Below are 17,821 nucleotides of genomic sequence, written 5' to 3'. Positions count from 1 at the left end.
TCCCGCAGAGCATGAAAAAGGACATGCCCAAATCATCCAAGCTGGAAGGCGCCCCCCCCTTGCCTGCTAGACCATCACAGTCCCTTCCCTCCATCAGACCGAGCCTGGTTCCTGATTCCCCTTGCGTGGGCAAAGGTCCCCCGGCAGGCGAAGCCAATGGAACCCCACTGACTTACATCAGGTGAGAGTCCGGCCGCTGGATTCCATGTACTGGCGCAGCGCAGGGCAGACAGTTTGACTTTCACATTGTTTAGGGCCCACCTGCTGCCCCCAGCCCATCAGCTGTTTTCATCTGGCCCTCAGCCCCCTGTGCTGGGGAGCAGTTTGGGGGCTTGTCCTGCTCTGTGTGAGCCCCTCCGGCTTCTCCATGTAAGGGCAGCACCACCCCTGCAGTTCCCATTGGCTGGAAATGGTGGTCAATGGGAGGGCGGTGCCTGCACATGCTGGGGAGAGGAGGAAGCGCATAGAGCTGCCTGGTTGCTCCTCCAGGCAGGAGCCAGCTGAAAGGTGAACATGCTGCTGCTTCCAGGAGCTGCTTAGGGAAGGAAGCGCACCCCAGAACCTGAACCCCGCTCTCCTCCACGCCCCAACCCCCTGCTCCAGCCCTTACCCCCTCCTGTCCACAGAACCTCTTGGCCCCAGCCTAGAGCTCCCTCCTACACCCTAAACCCTTCATCCCTGCCCCCCCCCACCGCTCCAACCCCAGGCCCCAACCAGAGTCCCCTCCCGCATCCTGAACTCATTATTTCTGGCCCCACCGCAGAGCCCACACTCTGCCCTCCTCCCCCAGAGCTCTCACCCCCTCCCGCATCCCACCTCCGATTTCAGGAGCACTCATGGCCCTTAACACAACTTCCAGACCCCGCTGCAGCCCTCAGGCCAAAAGAATGCCCGGGCCTGGCTTAGGGAGATGTTAGGCTTCATGCAGCAGATGGTAAATTTCACACCAGCCCGGAAATCTGCAAGGCAGTGGACACAATACAGCACTGTGAATGCACCCTCCTGCTGGCAGCCTGCTGTGTGTTCTCAATAAGGCACATCCTGGGAGGAATCGGCTGCTCCCAGGGAGAGAGGGGCCAGACTTCGACTCCTTGAGCCCTAATTGGTGAAAATGGCTTAAAAGGAGAAGAAAATTACTGCTTCTGGAGCTTCCTTTCCTTCCCTTTTGACCAGACAATGCTGGGGCCGTGTCTTGACTAGCAACAACAGGATGTCATGAAGTTATTACACCCACATATCAGAAACAAAGAGTTCAAGGAGAACCCTGGATTGGTTCTCGTTACTATGAGAAATCTGATTTAAAAAAAAGAGACCTCATAAATACAGGGGAATCTTTGTTGCAAACAACAAACAAGATAATACTACACATTAGGAGGCTGTTAATTAGGAAACGCAGCTGTTTGCATGGCCTTGCTTCCTGGCCAGCTTAGTCTGTAGCGAATTATCAGCCTGGTTGGAACAGGAACATGAAGAGGGATAGTTTGCAGCTTTGAGGGAAATGTAGCCAACAGCCAATCCTACTGGTCTTGCTACTCAGCCACGGGCACTTTCCACATTCAGAAACAGGCTGCGTCGAAGATGCCCTCCCTCAGGCGGGCTGGCGAAGGTGGGTCTGATCCCTATTCTGTGCATGGAGAAAACTGAGGCGCAGAGAGACTTGCTCAGGGTCACCCCACTGCCCAGCGAAGTTCCTGGGGCAGGGAGGGGAGAAGAAACATGGCAGCCTGCAATCTCCACTCCCGCAGGATTCCTTCCACTTGGGAGAATGGATGTGGAGGACTCCCTGGGAGGCCAGGCGAGGAAAAGGACGGACTAGCAACATGACACGCCCGTGGGAGGTTCGGCCTTTGGGGCACCGGCCTGCTGGCAATTTCACCTGCTCTGCTAAAATTCAAACAAAACACTCCAGGGCCAGACCCCGAAAGCCATGCCGCTGCGGCTGGTTGGATGACAGCGGCAAGCCACAAAGCTCCTCTGGATTATCCTTTTTCCTAGTGCGGGCCCTTCTGACCCCGGTGTCTGTTCTGAGAGCATCACCCCTGCGCTGAGAGGTACAGCCACAGTCTCCCACTAATTCACCTTCCCAGTGGAAGAGAAACTGAGGCAGAGAGCAAGACAAGTGTAACTTGTTTTATTTACACCCATCCGGCAGCTCTGGAAGGAGGTGGTCAAAGAGCAACCAGGGCAATCTTGTTTGCTGGGACTCCAGCCTGTCTCACCCTCAGGGTGCGCCCCCACAACTCATGAAACGTGCCGCTGGAGCCTTAACGAACAGGAGTCAAGGGTGGAATGTTACATTTCATCTTAAAGGGCAAGGGAAATGGAAGCAGTCTGCAAGCACCTTTAATCTGTCACTAGCAGCTGGTAACTGCATCTGGAGTAAGCAACCACCGCGGTTCTGTTCCATTCTGGTTCTTATCCCATATCCACCTTGCTGGTATCTGAGCACTGGACCCCAACCTCACTGACAAGAGCATTTGCTGGGGAGAGCTTGCAAATCAACCTGCACTAGATGCATTAGGAGACATTTCCCTTCGCCCGCTGACTATGGACAAGCAATAGTTTGACATTTCAGGACATGAACAGGAGCGCTGTGAGCAAGACACGAGAAGTCATTCTTCCGCTCTGCTCTGCGCTGATTAGGCCTCACTTGCAGTATGGTGGCCAGTTCTGGGCCCCACATTTCAAGAAAGATGTGGAGAAATTAGAGAAGGTCCAGAGAAGAGCAATAAACATGATCAAAGGTCTAGAAAACATGAGCCATGAGGGAAGACTGAAAGAATTGGGCTTGTTTAGTTTGGAAAAGAGAAGACTGAGAGGGGACACGAGAGCAGCTTTCAAGTACCTCAAAGGGTGTCACAAGAGGGGGGAAGGGGAATTGTTTTCCTTGGCCTCTGAGGATTGGACAAGACACAATGGGCTTAAATTGCAGCAAGAGAGGTTTAGATTGGACATTAAGGAAAACTTCCTATTTGTCAGGGTGGGTAAACTCTGGACTAAATTACCTAGGGAGATTGTGGAATCGCCATCACTGGAGATACTGAAGAGCAGGTTAGATAGAGATCTATCAAGGATGGTCTAGGCGGTGATTGGTCCTGCTGTGAGGGCAGGGGACTGGACTCGATGACCTCTCGAGGTCCCTTCCAGTTCTAGTGTTCTGTGGTTCCATGATGCTATGATTTTGAACCTGCTTTTTCGCACTATTTTGATGGACGCACTACGTTTCTGGTGTTGCTCCAAGATGCGGCCTTACCCTGCACATTCCCACGACCTCATCCTCTGCAGAGCCGATTGGGGCCACCTGAAACTCCTTGGGGGACTGGAATCATTCTGCTCGGCCTCAGGAAAGCACAGAAACATCTCTCCATTGCCACCTCCATGAGGTGAGTTACCAGAACTCCCCGGCTTGCTCAGCACTGGAGGACAGAGAATGGCTCCACCTCCGGCTTGGAACCCAGCTTCTGCCCACACATAGGCAAGAACTACTGATGGAGAACCAGAGCCCATTAAGCAATGCCAAGACTGAGGCAAGCCAGCAACAAAGAAAGCACAAAATTCTGCCCCGCCGTCCCACCCATTCCTATGAAGACCTTTGGTGCCAACCAGCCAGAGACACCCACACCGGCAGAAAACTCCCAAGAAGATAGTTCATCAAGCCAAGGACACAATACCACTGGAGTCACCAGCCTTTCATACACCTCACTACAGGCTGATGAGCCTACCATCGCTGTTCACGGGGCCCAGAGGTGAATCACTCCCCACTCGTAAAACCACGTCACATTGGAACGGAGCATTTTGCTGTTACACAGCGACTTCACCACCCAGCTAGGCAGAGTCTGCCACAAGATCGCCCCGTTCCTGTAGGCCCTGAACAGCTAGTGATCTCCCACATACATCAACCCAACACAAACATCCCCTCTTTCCCTCCAGGACAAATATCAAGCCCAACATTGCAAGGTGTGGGGCAGCTATTGGGGGCTCAGCAGACCAGCTCCAGCAGAAAACACACAGCCCAACAGTTGCTGCAAAAGATAACACACAAGGTCCTGCTCCAAGATGAGACCAAACCCCAATATGACCAAGTTACACTCCTAGACAGTGAACATCAGTTAGACTGAAGTCTCTGCCAACACAAAACCTTGTGATTTAAAGCCAGGAATCACGGGATTCCTTAATAAGGCTAAACATTCCCAAGCCAGCACAATGGGCTGCTAAGACACTTAGCTTCATGGCATGGCTGCTCTCCAGAGCTTGGTTGAGCACATGATCCTGGTGGCATTTTGCAGTCACGCTGGTGGGCCCACCGCCGCCCCATAGGAAAAACCACACCCAAGGCAGCAGGGTAGAAGGAGCCGGTGGAGGGTTGCTCCAACTCCACTGGGCCCCCGCGCAGGATCCTGATTAGTCAGTTAACCGGTTAAACACTGGGTTAACCTAACATTTAACCGGTTAACTGATTGATCAGGATTTTGCATCCGTAGGTGCCATGCACGTGCGCACACACCCTCTAAATGGAGTCACAAGAATGCCTAAGGACTTCTGTGCTCTTCAACCTCCCAGCAAGCATTTCATCAGCAGCCTAGTAGTTTACCAGAAGAGCAGGAAAGGGTTATTAATGGACCAATCAATGCCCTAAATGCAGCCATAAAACAATAAGAACTAGCTCATTTCAGAACAATGTGCACAAAGCAAGGAATAACTTCACCCACCAGCCGCGCTGGGAGACATCCAGAAGCCTGCCTCAGCTGGGCAGAGCATAGTACGTTCGCTTGGCTGGCCGCTGTCCCAGTCTACATGACAGGCTAGAAAGGGAGTTTGGGGAACTGAAAGCTGTGAGTTCTCTTCATGATGAGAGGGATGGATTAGAACTTGGTGGTGACCACGGCAAAGCCACCAACCACAATTTTACAGCAGTGTTTCTTAAACTTTTTAAGAACAAGGAACTTAAATTAAGTTCAGTGGGGGAAAAGAGTTGGGGGAAAGTTATTGGGAAAAAAATAGGTTGTTTGCCCCTTTAAGGGCGGCCATTTTGAATTCTGTTCTCCGCGGCTCACCGGTGTGCCGCAGAACATGGTTTAAGAAACACTGATGTCACAGCCGAGATCTTGTGCATTAAACAGCCTTGTGTCTCACTTGGATCTGAAGAGATTTCCTTGAGATCTAAGAGCTCCTCTCCTAAACTGCTGTGCAGAATGCCGGCGTGCCACTCCAGGAATGGCCACCAGATAGCCCACGCCAGGCTGCCGAAGGGTGGCAGCGCCACGCAGACCGCTCAGCGGTGCTCACGATAGCCCTAACTCCCAGCAGAGCTAGCTTATAGCCGTCCAACTCTGCTCCCTCCCCGGGGGAATACTCCCCTGGCTTGACACAGCCGGGGGGGAAGCAGGGCTGCAAAGGGAAGGAGCCAGACTGGGAAAGGAAAATCCCTGCCTGTGTTTTGGATAGACAGAGAGAGGCAGGCTGCAAAGTCATGGAGTTCTGTATGAAATAGGAGGCTCCTGAATATTTATTGCACTGCCGTGTTTTCCTTAAGAGCAGAGCATTCATCTCATGCACCGATCCCCGCCGCACAAGGAGAAAATCCCCCTCACCCGTCCTTCACTTGGAACCACTGCTCATCAGACAGCCCATCCACAGAGCAGACAGTCCCTTCTCCGGTCATTGTCTTTCCATTCCAGCCGCCCTCCCAGGTCACTGCCCCATCGGTCACTCCAAATCCCTTCTCACATATGCCAATTAGCACCAGCGGCTGCGTTCAACCAGGCGATGCCTCCTCTGAGCAGCTCAGTGGAACTCAGGGAATGATCAATGTGTTCTCCTTCCCCAGCCAGTCCTGGAGCACACGCGCTGAGCCCTGCCCTGAGCAGCCGCACTGCCTCCCCGCCTCCCCGGGACAGCTCCTTCGCAAAAGGGTGGATCCTGGGAAAACCTGGACAGGCGGACAGGCTACCCCCAGCTGGGTCCCTGCTGCTCTACCTACCCCTCTTCCAAAAGTTTAAGGTCCCACCAGCAAGGAGTTAAGTGAGCCACATGGAGGGCGGGCCGCTCTGCTCCACTCTCCAGCAGGAAAGGATTCAGGCGGACTCCACTGTTACACAGCCCGGAGCTGGAGAAGCTGGGAACAGCTGGAACAGGAAGAGCCGCGGGTTTGAAGCCAGTGGCCTGCTCAGTGCAGCGCCCCAGTGCATTTCTGAGGCCTCGCTGGGAATCCCACGGAAGGACAGACTGGCGAGCCAGAGCCAGCACACCTGGCGGTCTCTGGCTCACAGCAGGGAGGGAGGAGAGGGATGCAGCCTCATGCTTTGGCCAGAGACACCAAGACTCCCGGACAGGGGGGTAAGGGCTCGGAGAAAGAGGACGAGAGCTTGGCAGTGAGCGACGGGCCACCTGCTCACGACCCCTGAACGCACACCACTCCCACCCCCCCCCCCCCCCCCGCTAGCACAGCTGGCTCAGCAGGCCTGTTCCCACTGGGTGCCTGCCCCTCCTACCCTTTCCCCGCCTACCAGAGCCACCTTACCAGCCCTTTTGTTCCTCACCGAGCGCAGAGGGAGGCCACTCTGAGCAGGGCCGTCAGGCACGTCTGCAATACCACTGGGCCGTCAGGCACGTCTGCAGTACCACTGGAAGTACCCCAGCCTAGCTCTGGTCAGCTGCCTGCTTGGGAAGGGCCAGCCGTCCCCAAAGGGGAACAGAAACTCTGCCCCATGGCTCAGCAACATAGGTTCCTGCAGAAGGGGGAGCGTCCAAGACGCCATCCCTGGAAGCTCAGAGGCGCAGACGGGGGAAAGCAGAGCCAGGAAGGAAGGGAAATGGGAGGCCCGCAGGCAGAGGGATTCCCTCAGGAACCTCCCTGGCTCACGGATGCCCGGATTAGACAAACAAGCAGCCGAGACAGACAGGGCACTTGCTCATTTGCCGAGGGAAGGGGGCAGGACGCGGCGGAAAGGCTCCTGCTCGCACAGGGACAGGAGTTGGCTGTGTAAATGGAGCGTTATTGAAGGTCTCTCCCCTCAGGGAAGGGACGCGGGTTCCTTCCTCTGGCTGGCACCAGCAGGAGTCTACCACTCATCTAGTGTCCCCCTTGCTGCAGGCAAACGCCCACATCGACGACACCCCCCAGCCAGCCCCCAATGGCCCTCGTAGCAGAGACTCCCCACTCCCCGTTGGAGCACTCCCCATCTGCCAGCGGGGTTCAGCCCGAGAGGTAGGGCAGTGGGAAGCGGGCATCACTCCCCCTCCGTGCCCACCCACTGCAAACACGAAGAACAGCAGCCACCTGCGCCCCTTCCTCCCTGGGCCACCCTGCACAAGCAGGCATGGAGCAGCACTGTGCCAGGGAGGTAGACAAGCCGACCGACGGGGGAAGCTAAGTGCTGACTCAGTGGGGACAGAGCCCAGGGTGTCAGCACCCACCTCCCCCAGAACCGGGATAGAACAGCGCACAGGGATGTGGTCCGGAGGCGGGCGCTCCTGCTGTACACCATCCCTGGAATCTCTCACACCACCACTCAGCCCCTGGCTTCTCTGCTGGCCTGCACACCTCCCCCGGCCTCCCCAATGCCGGTTCCTGTCCCCAGATCCGACTACCCACACGGCCCAAGCAGGCCACGTCGCCAGGGGAGATCACACAGGTCCAGCCGGTTCCCTCCCTGCACAAGGCACCAAAAGCGGCCGGGCTGGCCTGAGGACTGCTGCAGCTCAGCGGTACCTCGAGACAGGCCAGAGGCAGGGAGCACGCAGGACACTACTTGGGCGGCACGGTGCCCGACCAGAGCACAGCAGCGAGCAGGGTGCCGGAGACCAATGCCGTCGGCTCCCCCCACCATGCCAGCTGGGGAAGGCTGCTGCCTGGAGGGCAGGCTGGGAGCCTCCGTGCAGCACGGATGGCTGTTAGCTCAGTGTGGGCCGCTTTGGAGAACGCCTCTGGCCCTCTACCGCCCACAGGGCTTTCCCACCCGAACCATCGCGCTCACTCCCAGTGAGGAGAACTAACACCTGGACCAGCTGGTGGCGGGGGCCCTAAGTAAATGTTTCCAGCACCTGCTCCTGCGCAAAGGGCTCTATCACAGCTCTGCACTGTACCCAAGGGGTGCAAGAGGCAGCGGTGAGGGGTATGCGTCATGGAGGGCTGCCCTCCCATGAGCTGTGCTGCCTAGCACAGCATCTCTCCCGCTAAGAGACTAGCCTTGCCACCACGTGGTCCTGGCTTGACTTGGCAGCGGAGGGGACACTGGACCGGCAGTCAGGCGGTGTAAGTTCCATGCCTGCTCTGGGACAGCCTCTCCCCCAGCCTGTGTCAGTGGAAGGGCCATGTCGAAGAGCTGACATCCCTCTCTGGGCGCTACCACGGATAACGCCCGCGGAAGTGTCCCAAGGACACTGGGCGGGGAGATCAGATGCCCTCTCGAGGTCTCACCAGCCTCTGATGCATCCCAGCATGAGAGCAGCACTCCTGAGGAGCCTGCACACCTGCAAGGAGCAGGCAGACGTTACTAGGAAGGATGACCTCTTGTTTTCCCAGGTGTCTGTGTGGAGATCTGCATATCCTCCAAGACACACAAAAACCCTTCCCGATCTATTCTAGAATCAGCCCTAACGAGGGACGTATGAACGGCAACACAAGTGCCCCCAGCCACCTCACACATGCCCCGAACCCAACAAGCTGCGAGCACAGCCAAAGCCACGTGTGGTCCTACAAACAAACCAGCAGCACAGACACACTCACCTTCGGAGAGCAAAGACTTAGCAAAAGAGGTGGCAAAACCCACCCTAAGAAAGATCCCTCACTGCCCCAAGAGTCCTGCTCCACTGGGAGCGAGAGGATGCTGGCATCGGCCATTCGTGGGTGGACAATTACAGATGCCACGGGCCCCTGTCAAAAAGCCAGCAGAGGCAGCACAGCTCAGCCTCTGCTAGTGGCTTCTCACCAGGAGTCTTTGCACAGGCGACATCCAGGCAATAACAAAAGCTACTGGAGTCAAACAATGTTTACTGGACCCTGTGTTTGAGTTTTCAACAGCTCAGAGCACAGCTCAGCACCACACAGACCACCCAGGGGGACGCCATGTGCAGCATCAGACAACACAAACCATCCCTCCCACGCCACCAGCCCCTTACAAATAGAAACCAGAACAACAGGCTGCTGGGTGCAACAGACCCGTAGCAGGGAGACGTGTTTAAGGGCTCCCACGCAAAACCCCAAACTCCTAACAGACAGTTACAGCTCAACACCCCTCTGGAGTAGTTCTTTGTATTTACAGATGGGAAAACTGTATCAAGGAACTTGCCCAAGGTCACACAGGGCCTTAGACTGAAAGATCCTTGAAAAAAAGGCCTATTTTTTTGTTTTGTGTTTGTACAGTACCCAGCATAATAGTGTCCTAGCCCAATGTTTCTCAACCAGTGGTACAAGTACCCTTGGGATACTCGAGAGAAGTCTGGGGGCTTCGTCAACACAACTGAAATTTGGAGAAAACTGAATTTTTGTTTTAAATTTTACAGCATTTTATTATTTTTTGTACTTCACACCCAAACATTTGTTTAAACAAATGTGTTGCAATGGTAGAAAAAAATTGTGTGTCTGAAAACTGTAGGTACTTTTTTTTTAAAAGGGGGTACTTTATAAATAAAGATTGAGAAACACGGTGCCTAGTCTATAATCGGGCTCTTACACACTACAATAATAAGTAGTAATACACTCTGTTGCAAAGCAAGGCGTACAAACAAGACAAACTGTTTCCAAGTCCCCTATGGCAACTGTTAGATCATTAATCCTTTTTATTTCTCTTTTCCATAATCACTCTAGGTTTAAAATCACTGCAAAAGATTTATTACTACCCCCTGGAAGAGTGTGAAAACCAAAAGAATTTCTAGCTCTGGTTTTGTCACTTACTTGCTGCATGAACGTGACAAGCAGGCTGGTTGGCTTCCCTTCAGCTTCCCCTTATATGCTTTAAGTCAGTTTCACATTGGAGTTCTCACACAAGCATGGTCCTGCAAAGTTTCTGTTGCAAGCGCTGCAGAGGAATACTTCTTAACTGCAGAGCCTTTGCAGGGACTTAGGAAGATTCAGAGATACATTTCTAGTTGTCTGAACTGGGGTAAAACAGAGGGATTGTTCAACAAGTTAAAAAACTAAGGAAACTCTTACTCATATACATGAGCATTCCCTCCTGCAGCTAATCAGAGCAATTACCAATGGCTCTCATTCAAACCAGCACTTAAGCATTTATCACATTCCAGGGACTCTAAGCAGAAGCTTACATTTTAAGTTTAAGTGCCTTGCTAAATCGGGGCCCACATGAATAAGGATTTGCAGAAATGAGCCCTGAGATACGGAGATAAATTTAACCCAAAAGTCCCTCTAGAGTTTTTCCTAATCACTGAAAGCAAGCATTGTTCATTCAGCAATTCAGCTCCGGGTAGTTGCAAATTACCAGGAGCAAGGAAGAGACAGGACATTGCAGTGTATGCAAAGGAGAAAGAAACAAAGAATTAAGTCTGCTGCCAACCATCAGCAATGTCATACTTGTTGTACTGCCAGCATCATTTATCGTAAGCTTAAAATTCAACCCATATTGCTATTGTTAAAATTTAGAAGCTTCAGGGGGTAGCTGAGTTTGTTTGTTCATCCTGTACAGACTAAAACTGGTCGGGTAGCACTTTATAGACTAACAAAACATAGAGATAGTATCATGAGCTTTCAAGGAAGTGGGCTGTGCCCACAAAAGCTCATACCATCTATATGTTTTGCTAGTTGAAGGTCCTTTAGATTCCAAAATATTCCCCTGCCTTTGATTTTAAAAAAATGAGAACTCCACCATGCTGTCAGAGAATTTGATACAAAAATTAAATTTCTAGTGATCAGGTGATTAGAAGCTGGAGTCCTTCTTTTGGGGCTGCAGCATCTAATGCTTACAAGAGAGCAAATTCCCCTGGGTCTATTCCTGGCTCTGCCATTGCCTCCCTGCAGATTTGGGACAGCAACTCCGAAGCTGTTCCTCAGTTCCCCAACAAATTAAAATGGGAGCACCATTCATCTGCCCGCTGGAGAGTGCTGAGAGATTTAGTTACAGAATTAAAAAGTGCTTTGAGATCCTGTAAGAAAAAGGTGCTCTGGAAATAAAATATGTTGTTTCTATCTGAATGCACAAGTTGGCCATATGGGAGACATTAGGATCATACTAAAATAAAATAAAATACAATTGAACAAACTGAGAGGATAATCACATTAAAGACAGACAAAAGCCTGGAAAATAAATACATAAGTAACAACTCTCTGAAAGACCAAGAGGTACTTCCTGGCAGAGTCTGAATAGGATAAGATAAAGCATTTCCCAAACAAAGCAAAGCTTGCATCTCCTCATTAAGGCAGGGTTCTGGGATCTGGGCTCTCAGGAAGAGAGGCAGATTTTACAGCATACAGATTAATTGCAGTTTCTAGCACTGCGGCCATTCCGAGCTGCTGCAGCAGCCATAATACTTGTAACAATCCAGGACTTACTGTGATATGCTGCTATATTTTAACAAGTCTCCCTGTCCATGTCACACCTTAGCCTGATCTAAGCCCCAGGCTGGTGCATGGAAGGTATATGCGCTTACCACAAAGGCAGAGATGGGCAGAGGAATGGAATGGTTTCTTCTCTCTGTTTCAAGGCAAATGCTCTTGATTACCCATGGAGGGAAAGCAGGAGCACTCAAAAACAAGCAAGCAGGCATTAAGGATGCTATGCTGGAAGTACACACTGTGCCTAACTGCTCCAACTGAGCATGTGGAGAGCACATTGGGGGAAGGGAAGAAGAGAGAACATCAGAGTTACTGCTCATCGCCTGCCCAGAAGTTGCTCCCTTAGCTCAAGAACCAGCCTGGTTTTCCTGCCAAAGGACCGAAGTTCAAACCCTGCTGGCAGCCTATGACTGAGCCATCCTGGAACGAGGGCCTGAACTCCCAGAGGGCAGTAAGGCCCCTGCGGCCTAACAAGTAGTTGCCAGTGAGCAGAGCAGAAGGCTCTTGTGCTGGAGCAGTGGATGTGCACAGCTTACCTGTGTACATGTCCCCACAGCCAGGCAGCAGAAGACCAAATCCAAGGAGAAGTCACTGCACTTGGAAGCTGGAACCTGTCTCCGCTAGCACCAGTAGGTGCATGAGACGGAGAATGAGCAACTTCCTCCATCTCCTGAACCTGCTTCCCCCCCTCTCCCACTGTACCAAGCTGTGCCCCCACTTTAAGGGACAGCCTCTGCCCTGCCTTCCAACAGGAACTCCCCTCCCTGCAGCCATCCACTCTGGAATGTGTCCAGTCAGTTCTTTATCATGCAGGCATGTCTCAGCCCTCCCCCCTACCAGCTCCCCTACCTGCTGCCCTGGCTCTGAACTCGTTTAACCAGAAGAGCCAGCAAGGACACTCTAGCTTCTGCAACCTTAGGCAAGAAACTCAACCTCTCTGCCTCAATTTCCCCACCAATTAAAATGGGAACACCATTCATCTACCACCTGGGCAGTGTGGAGAGCTTTAATGACAGATCTGCAATGTGCTTTGAGATCCTCTAATAAAAAGGTGTCAGGAATTGCTCTGCTTTTCCCCCCTCTGGATGCACAAGTCTGCCATATGGAAGGCGGAGGATATGCCTGGAATCATACAGTAATTAAAAACATACACACACAAGCCGAGAGGATAATTACAGTAGGGACAGATCAAAGGCCTGGAAAATCGATTCCCAAGTAACAACTCTCTGAAGACTAATAGGAACTTCTTGGAAAGCCTGAATGGGACCAAACATTTCACTAAGAAAGCGGACCCTGCATCACGTTCCACGCTCCTCCATCCAGGCTTGGCACTACCAGGGCTAAGGGACATTCGCACTCCCCTGCAAGTTATTTTCAAGAGCCCCAAATTACTGTTTGAAAAGGCCAAAGATGCGTTGCTCATGTCCATTCCGCATTAGGGGTGGTGGCTCCCCACAGGCATCAGTGTCAGAGTTTTTCCCCCGGCAGCATCTGTAGGGGAGCAGCTCTGGTGACCCTGGAGTGGTGCAGCATTGGGGTGTTGCACACTCCCCCCACTCTCAGTTTCTTCTGGCTGGAAACACCGACGGTGGGAATAGACATGAGCGACACATCCTGAAGGCCACTGGTGACCAAAACATCACTATCTTTTCTTCTTCGAGTGCTTGCTCAGGTCCGCTCCATACTAGGTGATGACAAGCGGCACCCACGGAGGCAAGTAAGAGTTCATGGCTGACTGCAGAACCTAGCATACTCATCCAAGATGGGATGGACGTGAGCAGCCACTCAAAGAACGGACCCGGTCTCCTTTATCCCACAGAGACAACTCTGGTTTTTGGAGAAAAGACCATTCCAGCTGTAAAAATCTGAGCACATCAGGTACGCTGAGTGGTACAAGGGCTGCCCCAGGCATTGAGCAACTGCAATAGAATTAACACGTGGGAGCATGCTCAAAAGGAAGAAGCCATTGGATTTCTCCCAATCTGATCAGCGAGTTTCCATGCCGAATACTCCCAGCCCATAGGAGGTCCTTCCAAGGGGTGTGTGCACTCACCCCACAGAGTCTCCTCCACACGGCAAACATCCCGAATTTTTTTTTTTTTTTTTTTTTTTTTGATCTGAGGAAGTGGGTCTGGCCCACGAAAGCTCATCATCTAATAAACCATCTTGTTAGTCTTTAAAGTGCTACATTGTCCTGCATTTTGCTTCAACTACCCCAGACTAACACGGCTACATTTCTATCACTATCCCGAATAGGCCAGTCTTTCCCTATCCTCAGGCCCCCAGGGGAAGCCAGGGAGATGGTAAAGGCACTGAACAACAAATGCCTCGATAGAAAGGGAGAGGAAAGGGGAGAAACCCCTGAAGCTGAGCTAAATTTTTCATCCTAAGCTTTCTTTATATGATCAAAAAGCACAGATTTGGCAAGGCCAACTCATTTTGCAAATCTGTGTCAGTTTCACCCAATTGCACATTGTCAGAAAAGGTCAAAAATTTCCCCCAAAAGTCGCAACGTTTTGTGCCAACATTTTCAGAACCTAAGGTTTGGAGTGTCTGAATGCACTTTTTTGTTTGGAAAGTTAATGAAATCATGTTCTGGGTTTTTTGAGTGAAAAACACTCTAAATTCAAATGAAAGGTTCCGTTAACCCCTCATCCCCTGAAAAAAAAAAACTTCATTTGTTCAGACTGGCCAGTGGGATGAAAAATCTGTTATTCGCTCTGCTCTCCTCCTCTCTGCCCAGCCAGCTGCATTTAGACCCCCACCTCCTGAGATTATATTAATGGTGAATTATACTTTTGATTCAAGGCTATCAAGACCCTTAAGAAACCAATCTTGAGGCTTTCTGCTCAGACACAGTCAAGCCCTGCACTCGCCTCCCTGTGCTGCTTTAAGGGGCGAGTCCCACTGAGACCTGCCACGCAGTGGCTCCAAGCACGTGGCCTGCCTGACACAGCCCTCAGCGCTGGCAAGCTGCAATGTGCCAACAACAGAGCAAACGGCTCCTCCGGAATCGCTCTGCCAGCTGAGCAAGAAGTGGGCTCCCCACTGGGCTTCTCTCAGCGGCCTGCCAAAAGGCAGAGCTCTTCAAGCACCGAGCCAGCACCGCCTCCCCTCTGATCTGGGACAGAGACACTCTACGTCTGCCTCCTATCAGGGCTCATTTTGTGCCAGGGCTGGTCAGGCTCCTCGGGGCTGGACCATGCACGGCTCCAACACCCCTGGGTTTGCAGCATCAGTTAAGAATGCAAAAAAATTGCTAGAGTCCCAGCACCTCCTTCTGTACAAACTAAGCACCGCCTCCTGCCCAAACGAGATGCAGAGCTCGGGGTGAGACCCACAGCTCCTCTGGATCACCGAGCAATGAATCCCCTTGTTTACAGATGGCCACACGCCACCATCTAACACCGCTCATGTGGGTGGACCATGATGCAGCCACCCTACCTACAGAGGACTGGGACTGATTCTCTATCACCAGCAACTGGTAAATCCAGATTAGATGCTTTTCAAAGAGACCTGCTCTAATTCAACAGATCTGAATTCAGGGGAGTCCTCTGGCCTGTGAGATCCATAGAGCCCTACCAGATTCACAGCTGTGAGAAACACATCACCGACCATGGGGCTGGCTGGGAGCTGGGGCAGCGGAGTGGGCTGGATCCAGGTCACTCCACTTCTCACTCCCCAGGGCTGACCCCTGCTGCCTCCCTGCCCTGCTCCTGCCCCTGCCAGCTCCTGTTCCCGCAACCCTTGATTCCGACAAAGGTTGCAGGTGATCAGGATGCAAAGGGCACCAGAACGGTTAGGGACAACTCTGATTCTCTGTGGGGCACCTGGCATTGGCCACTGTCAGAAGACAGGATCCTGGGCTGACTCAGCGTGGCCGTTCTTATGTCACTTGTCTGTTAGAGACCAAGAACCAGGCATTTCTTGCTGCCCTGCATCAGTGCACAGATCAGCAGCTACAGACTCAGCAACTCCACGGCGGCTGATCAGCTCGTAAGTCACAGAACGGTACCAGCCTCACGCAACTTCATCCACGACCTCTCCTAGCGGAGAGAGATCTACAAACGGGCTGTTGCCGCAGAAAGACACCTCCACAGAGCTGCTGGGCAGTGGCAATTTGAAAGACGGAGCTCTTTTAAGACGACACAACGAGAGAAATTTTGAACATCTAGCTAGAACGAATGGCAAAATCCTTCAACCTCGGACAGGGACTCGTTTTTCTTGTTTGAAAGGATCAGAACCCAGTGCTAGGGAAACTTGGCTGATCCATGGGCTGACAAAAAGCTCTCCAGCCCTAGCTCATCATGAGGTAGAAGAGTTGCTTTATTCTGATTACTTTCACGCCTGGATAGACTTGATGGTGATGGGGACATTAGATACACAGGAGATCAGATCACATTATGTAACAGCGGAGATGAATAAAGGACCTTGCTGCTTCCTAAATTCAACTCCCGAGCTGTGGGATTAATTCCAGCTTGGTTCAGATCTCAGATAAATGCTCAGATGTGCTCTGATTTTACCCAGATAGGTTTTCCCCCCTCAGTCTTGGAGGAGAAGAGCCCCCATTGGCCTCCATGGAGATAATTCAGATGTCTCTCACTGCATGATTCAGGCAGGAGAGAAATGACCGTGAGGGAGAGGAGACAGTTTCTGCTTTTCACAGAAACATCTTGGAAAATCAGCCATGCTGGGGAAAAGTAAAAAGACAACAGTTCAGCAGGGCTCCCATTGCCATTTGCAATATTTGGCAGTACATGGCAGCTCTTTAAAAATATTTCACACAACTTCTCCCATGAAGGACAGAGCACGAAACGAAACAAAACAAAGACACCTCCTCGCCCCCCAATCGGCACTCCAGAGCCAGACAGGAAGGTTTGAGGTTGCAACTGGTCTGAAGATGAACATGGTCTCTTCTCACTGGCTGTCCCAAATGAGCCCCATGAGGAGAGAGGGAAGAGGGGCGTAGCAGACAGAGTAAGTCCTTGCAATGCTGCATGAAGAATGTTAAACCAGACTGCAGGAATGGAATGGGTGCCAGGGCTGAAAGGTCCACAGGAATGGAGAACCGGCTTCAATGCCCCAGACAGGGCCAGCCCTCCCCATATGCAACCATGGGGGGCACCATGAAATCTAGGGCACCAAACTGTCCTAAATATCCTGGTGTCCTATGCAACTGTGTGCTGCGTATGGGCCCTGGTGGCTCCCTGCCCCAGCCCCCAGCCGCCCCCCGGCCATGGGCTCAGTGCTGGCTTGGCAGCCCCCGCCGGGCCTCACTCACTAGGCGGCAGCGATCGTGGGTCAGAGGCCTGAAGAGCAGGGGGCGGCTGGAAAGCAGCAGCAGCATCCCCTCCACATCTCCACTTCTCTCCGGCCAGCAGCACGGCTGCCCCCTCCTCCTCCAGAGTCCTCCTGCCCACGGCCCACCTGCTCCCTGTGGCTGCAGGTGAGCCTCTCCCCCACCCTGCTCCTGATAGGGTTTCCAACTCTCCAGGACCGAACAGACCGGATGTCCCTGCAGCAAATGACATGGGGGTCGAACTGGCAATCCCTTGCCCCCCCCCCCCCCCAGCTTCTGCCCCACAGAGCAGCCACTCCCCCCGCTGCCCATTGCGTGGGGCACCAGCACTGGTAGGGATAGCCCTGGTCACAGGTTAATTCTAGTGACATCACCCCTCTGCCACAGAGTGGCTGAATCAGCTGTGTTTCCAAGTTCCTGCCTGCAAGCTGTAACGCACAACCAAAACAAATGGGTCTGCTCAAAAGCCTCAGAAGAGCCATTTTCTGTTGCTAATAGTTCGTTTGGAAGCACTGTAATTGAGGGCTCCGCAGAAAGACTGGAACAAGCCCGAGGTTGAAACAAGCCCGTTCCATTAAAGTCATACACGTGGGACGGACACACACACACACACACACACACACACACACACACACACACACACACCAGATCATCAGCCCTTTCTGTGCATCACACAGAACCAGCCTGTCACACCGGAGCCATGTGCCTGCCTGTGAAACATACAGAGCTGGGGACATCTGCAAGGCAGAGAACACTGGTGCGATTCATTATAAAGGACGCAGTCAATGGGAGCAGTCACCCCAGGCAAAGCAAAAGGGCCTCCTTTGTTCTCATGCTGGTTAATCACAAGCCTCTTCTTCAGGGGCTTCCATCTTTAATCAACAGGCTCATCTTTTATACACGGGTTCTGCCCATCATTCAGGGCTATCATTAGAAAGCTCTGTTGAGCTCCCTCCCTAAGCAACAAGGGGCTTCTGTTTAAGGCAGTGGTGGGCAACCTGTGGCCCTCGGAC

At 52.4% G+C, this 17,821-nt stretch overlaps 1 protein-coding gene across 26 annotated transcripts in view; it reads right to left on the bottom strand.

The window, feature by feature from the left end:
* ST3GAL4 (ST3 beta-galactoside alpha-2,3-sialyltransferase 4) overlaps positions 1-17,821 on the bottom strand; it is a 162,588-nt gene that overhangs the window by 78,596 nt on the left and 66,171 nt on the right. Inside the window, exon 1 of one of the 26 annotated variants that reach the window (XM_006111248.4) lies at positions 12,046-12,505. The exons of 16 other annotated variants lie outside the window; for them this stretch is intronic. In XM_006111248.4, coding sequence (XP_006111310.2) covers positions 12,046-12,176 — 131 coding nt within the window. In that variant the 5' untranslated portion in view covers positions 12,177-12,505. Of the gene's footprint in view, positions 1-5,591; positions 5,898-6,520; positions 7,133-9,895; positions 11,333-12,045; positions 12,506-17,821 lie in introns of those variants that run through there. 9 more of the 26 variants (XM_075909645.1, XM_006111250.4, XM_006111251.4 and 6 more) reach the window with 9 other exon arrangements.

The sequence above is a fragment of the Pelodiscus sinensis genome, chromosome 26, assembly GCF_049634645.1.
Source record: "Pelodiscus sinensis isolate JC-2024 chromosome 26, ASM4963464v1, whole genome shotgun sequence".
In the NCBI taxonomy this organism is placed as follows: domain Eukaryota; kingdom Metazoa; phylum Chordata; order Testudines; family Trionychidae; genus Pelodiscus; species Pelodiscus sinensis.
Note: the sequence above shows the minus strand (reverse complement) of the source record. Positions and strands in the feature narration are given on the sequence as shown.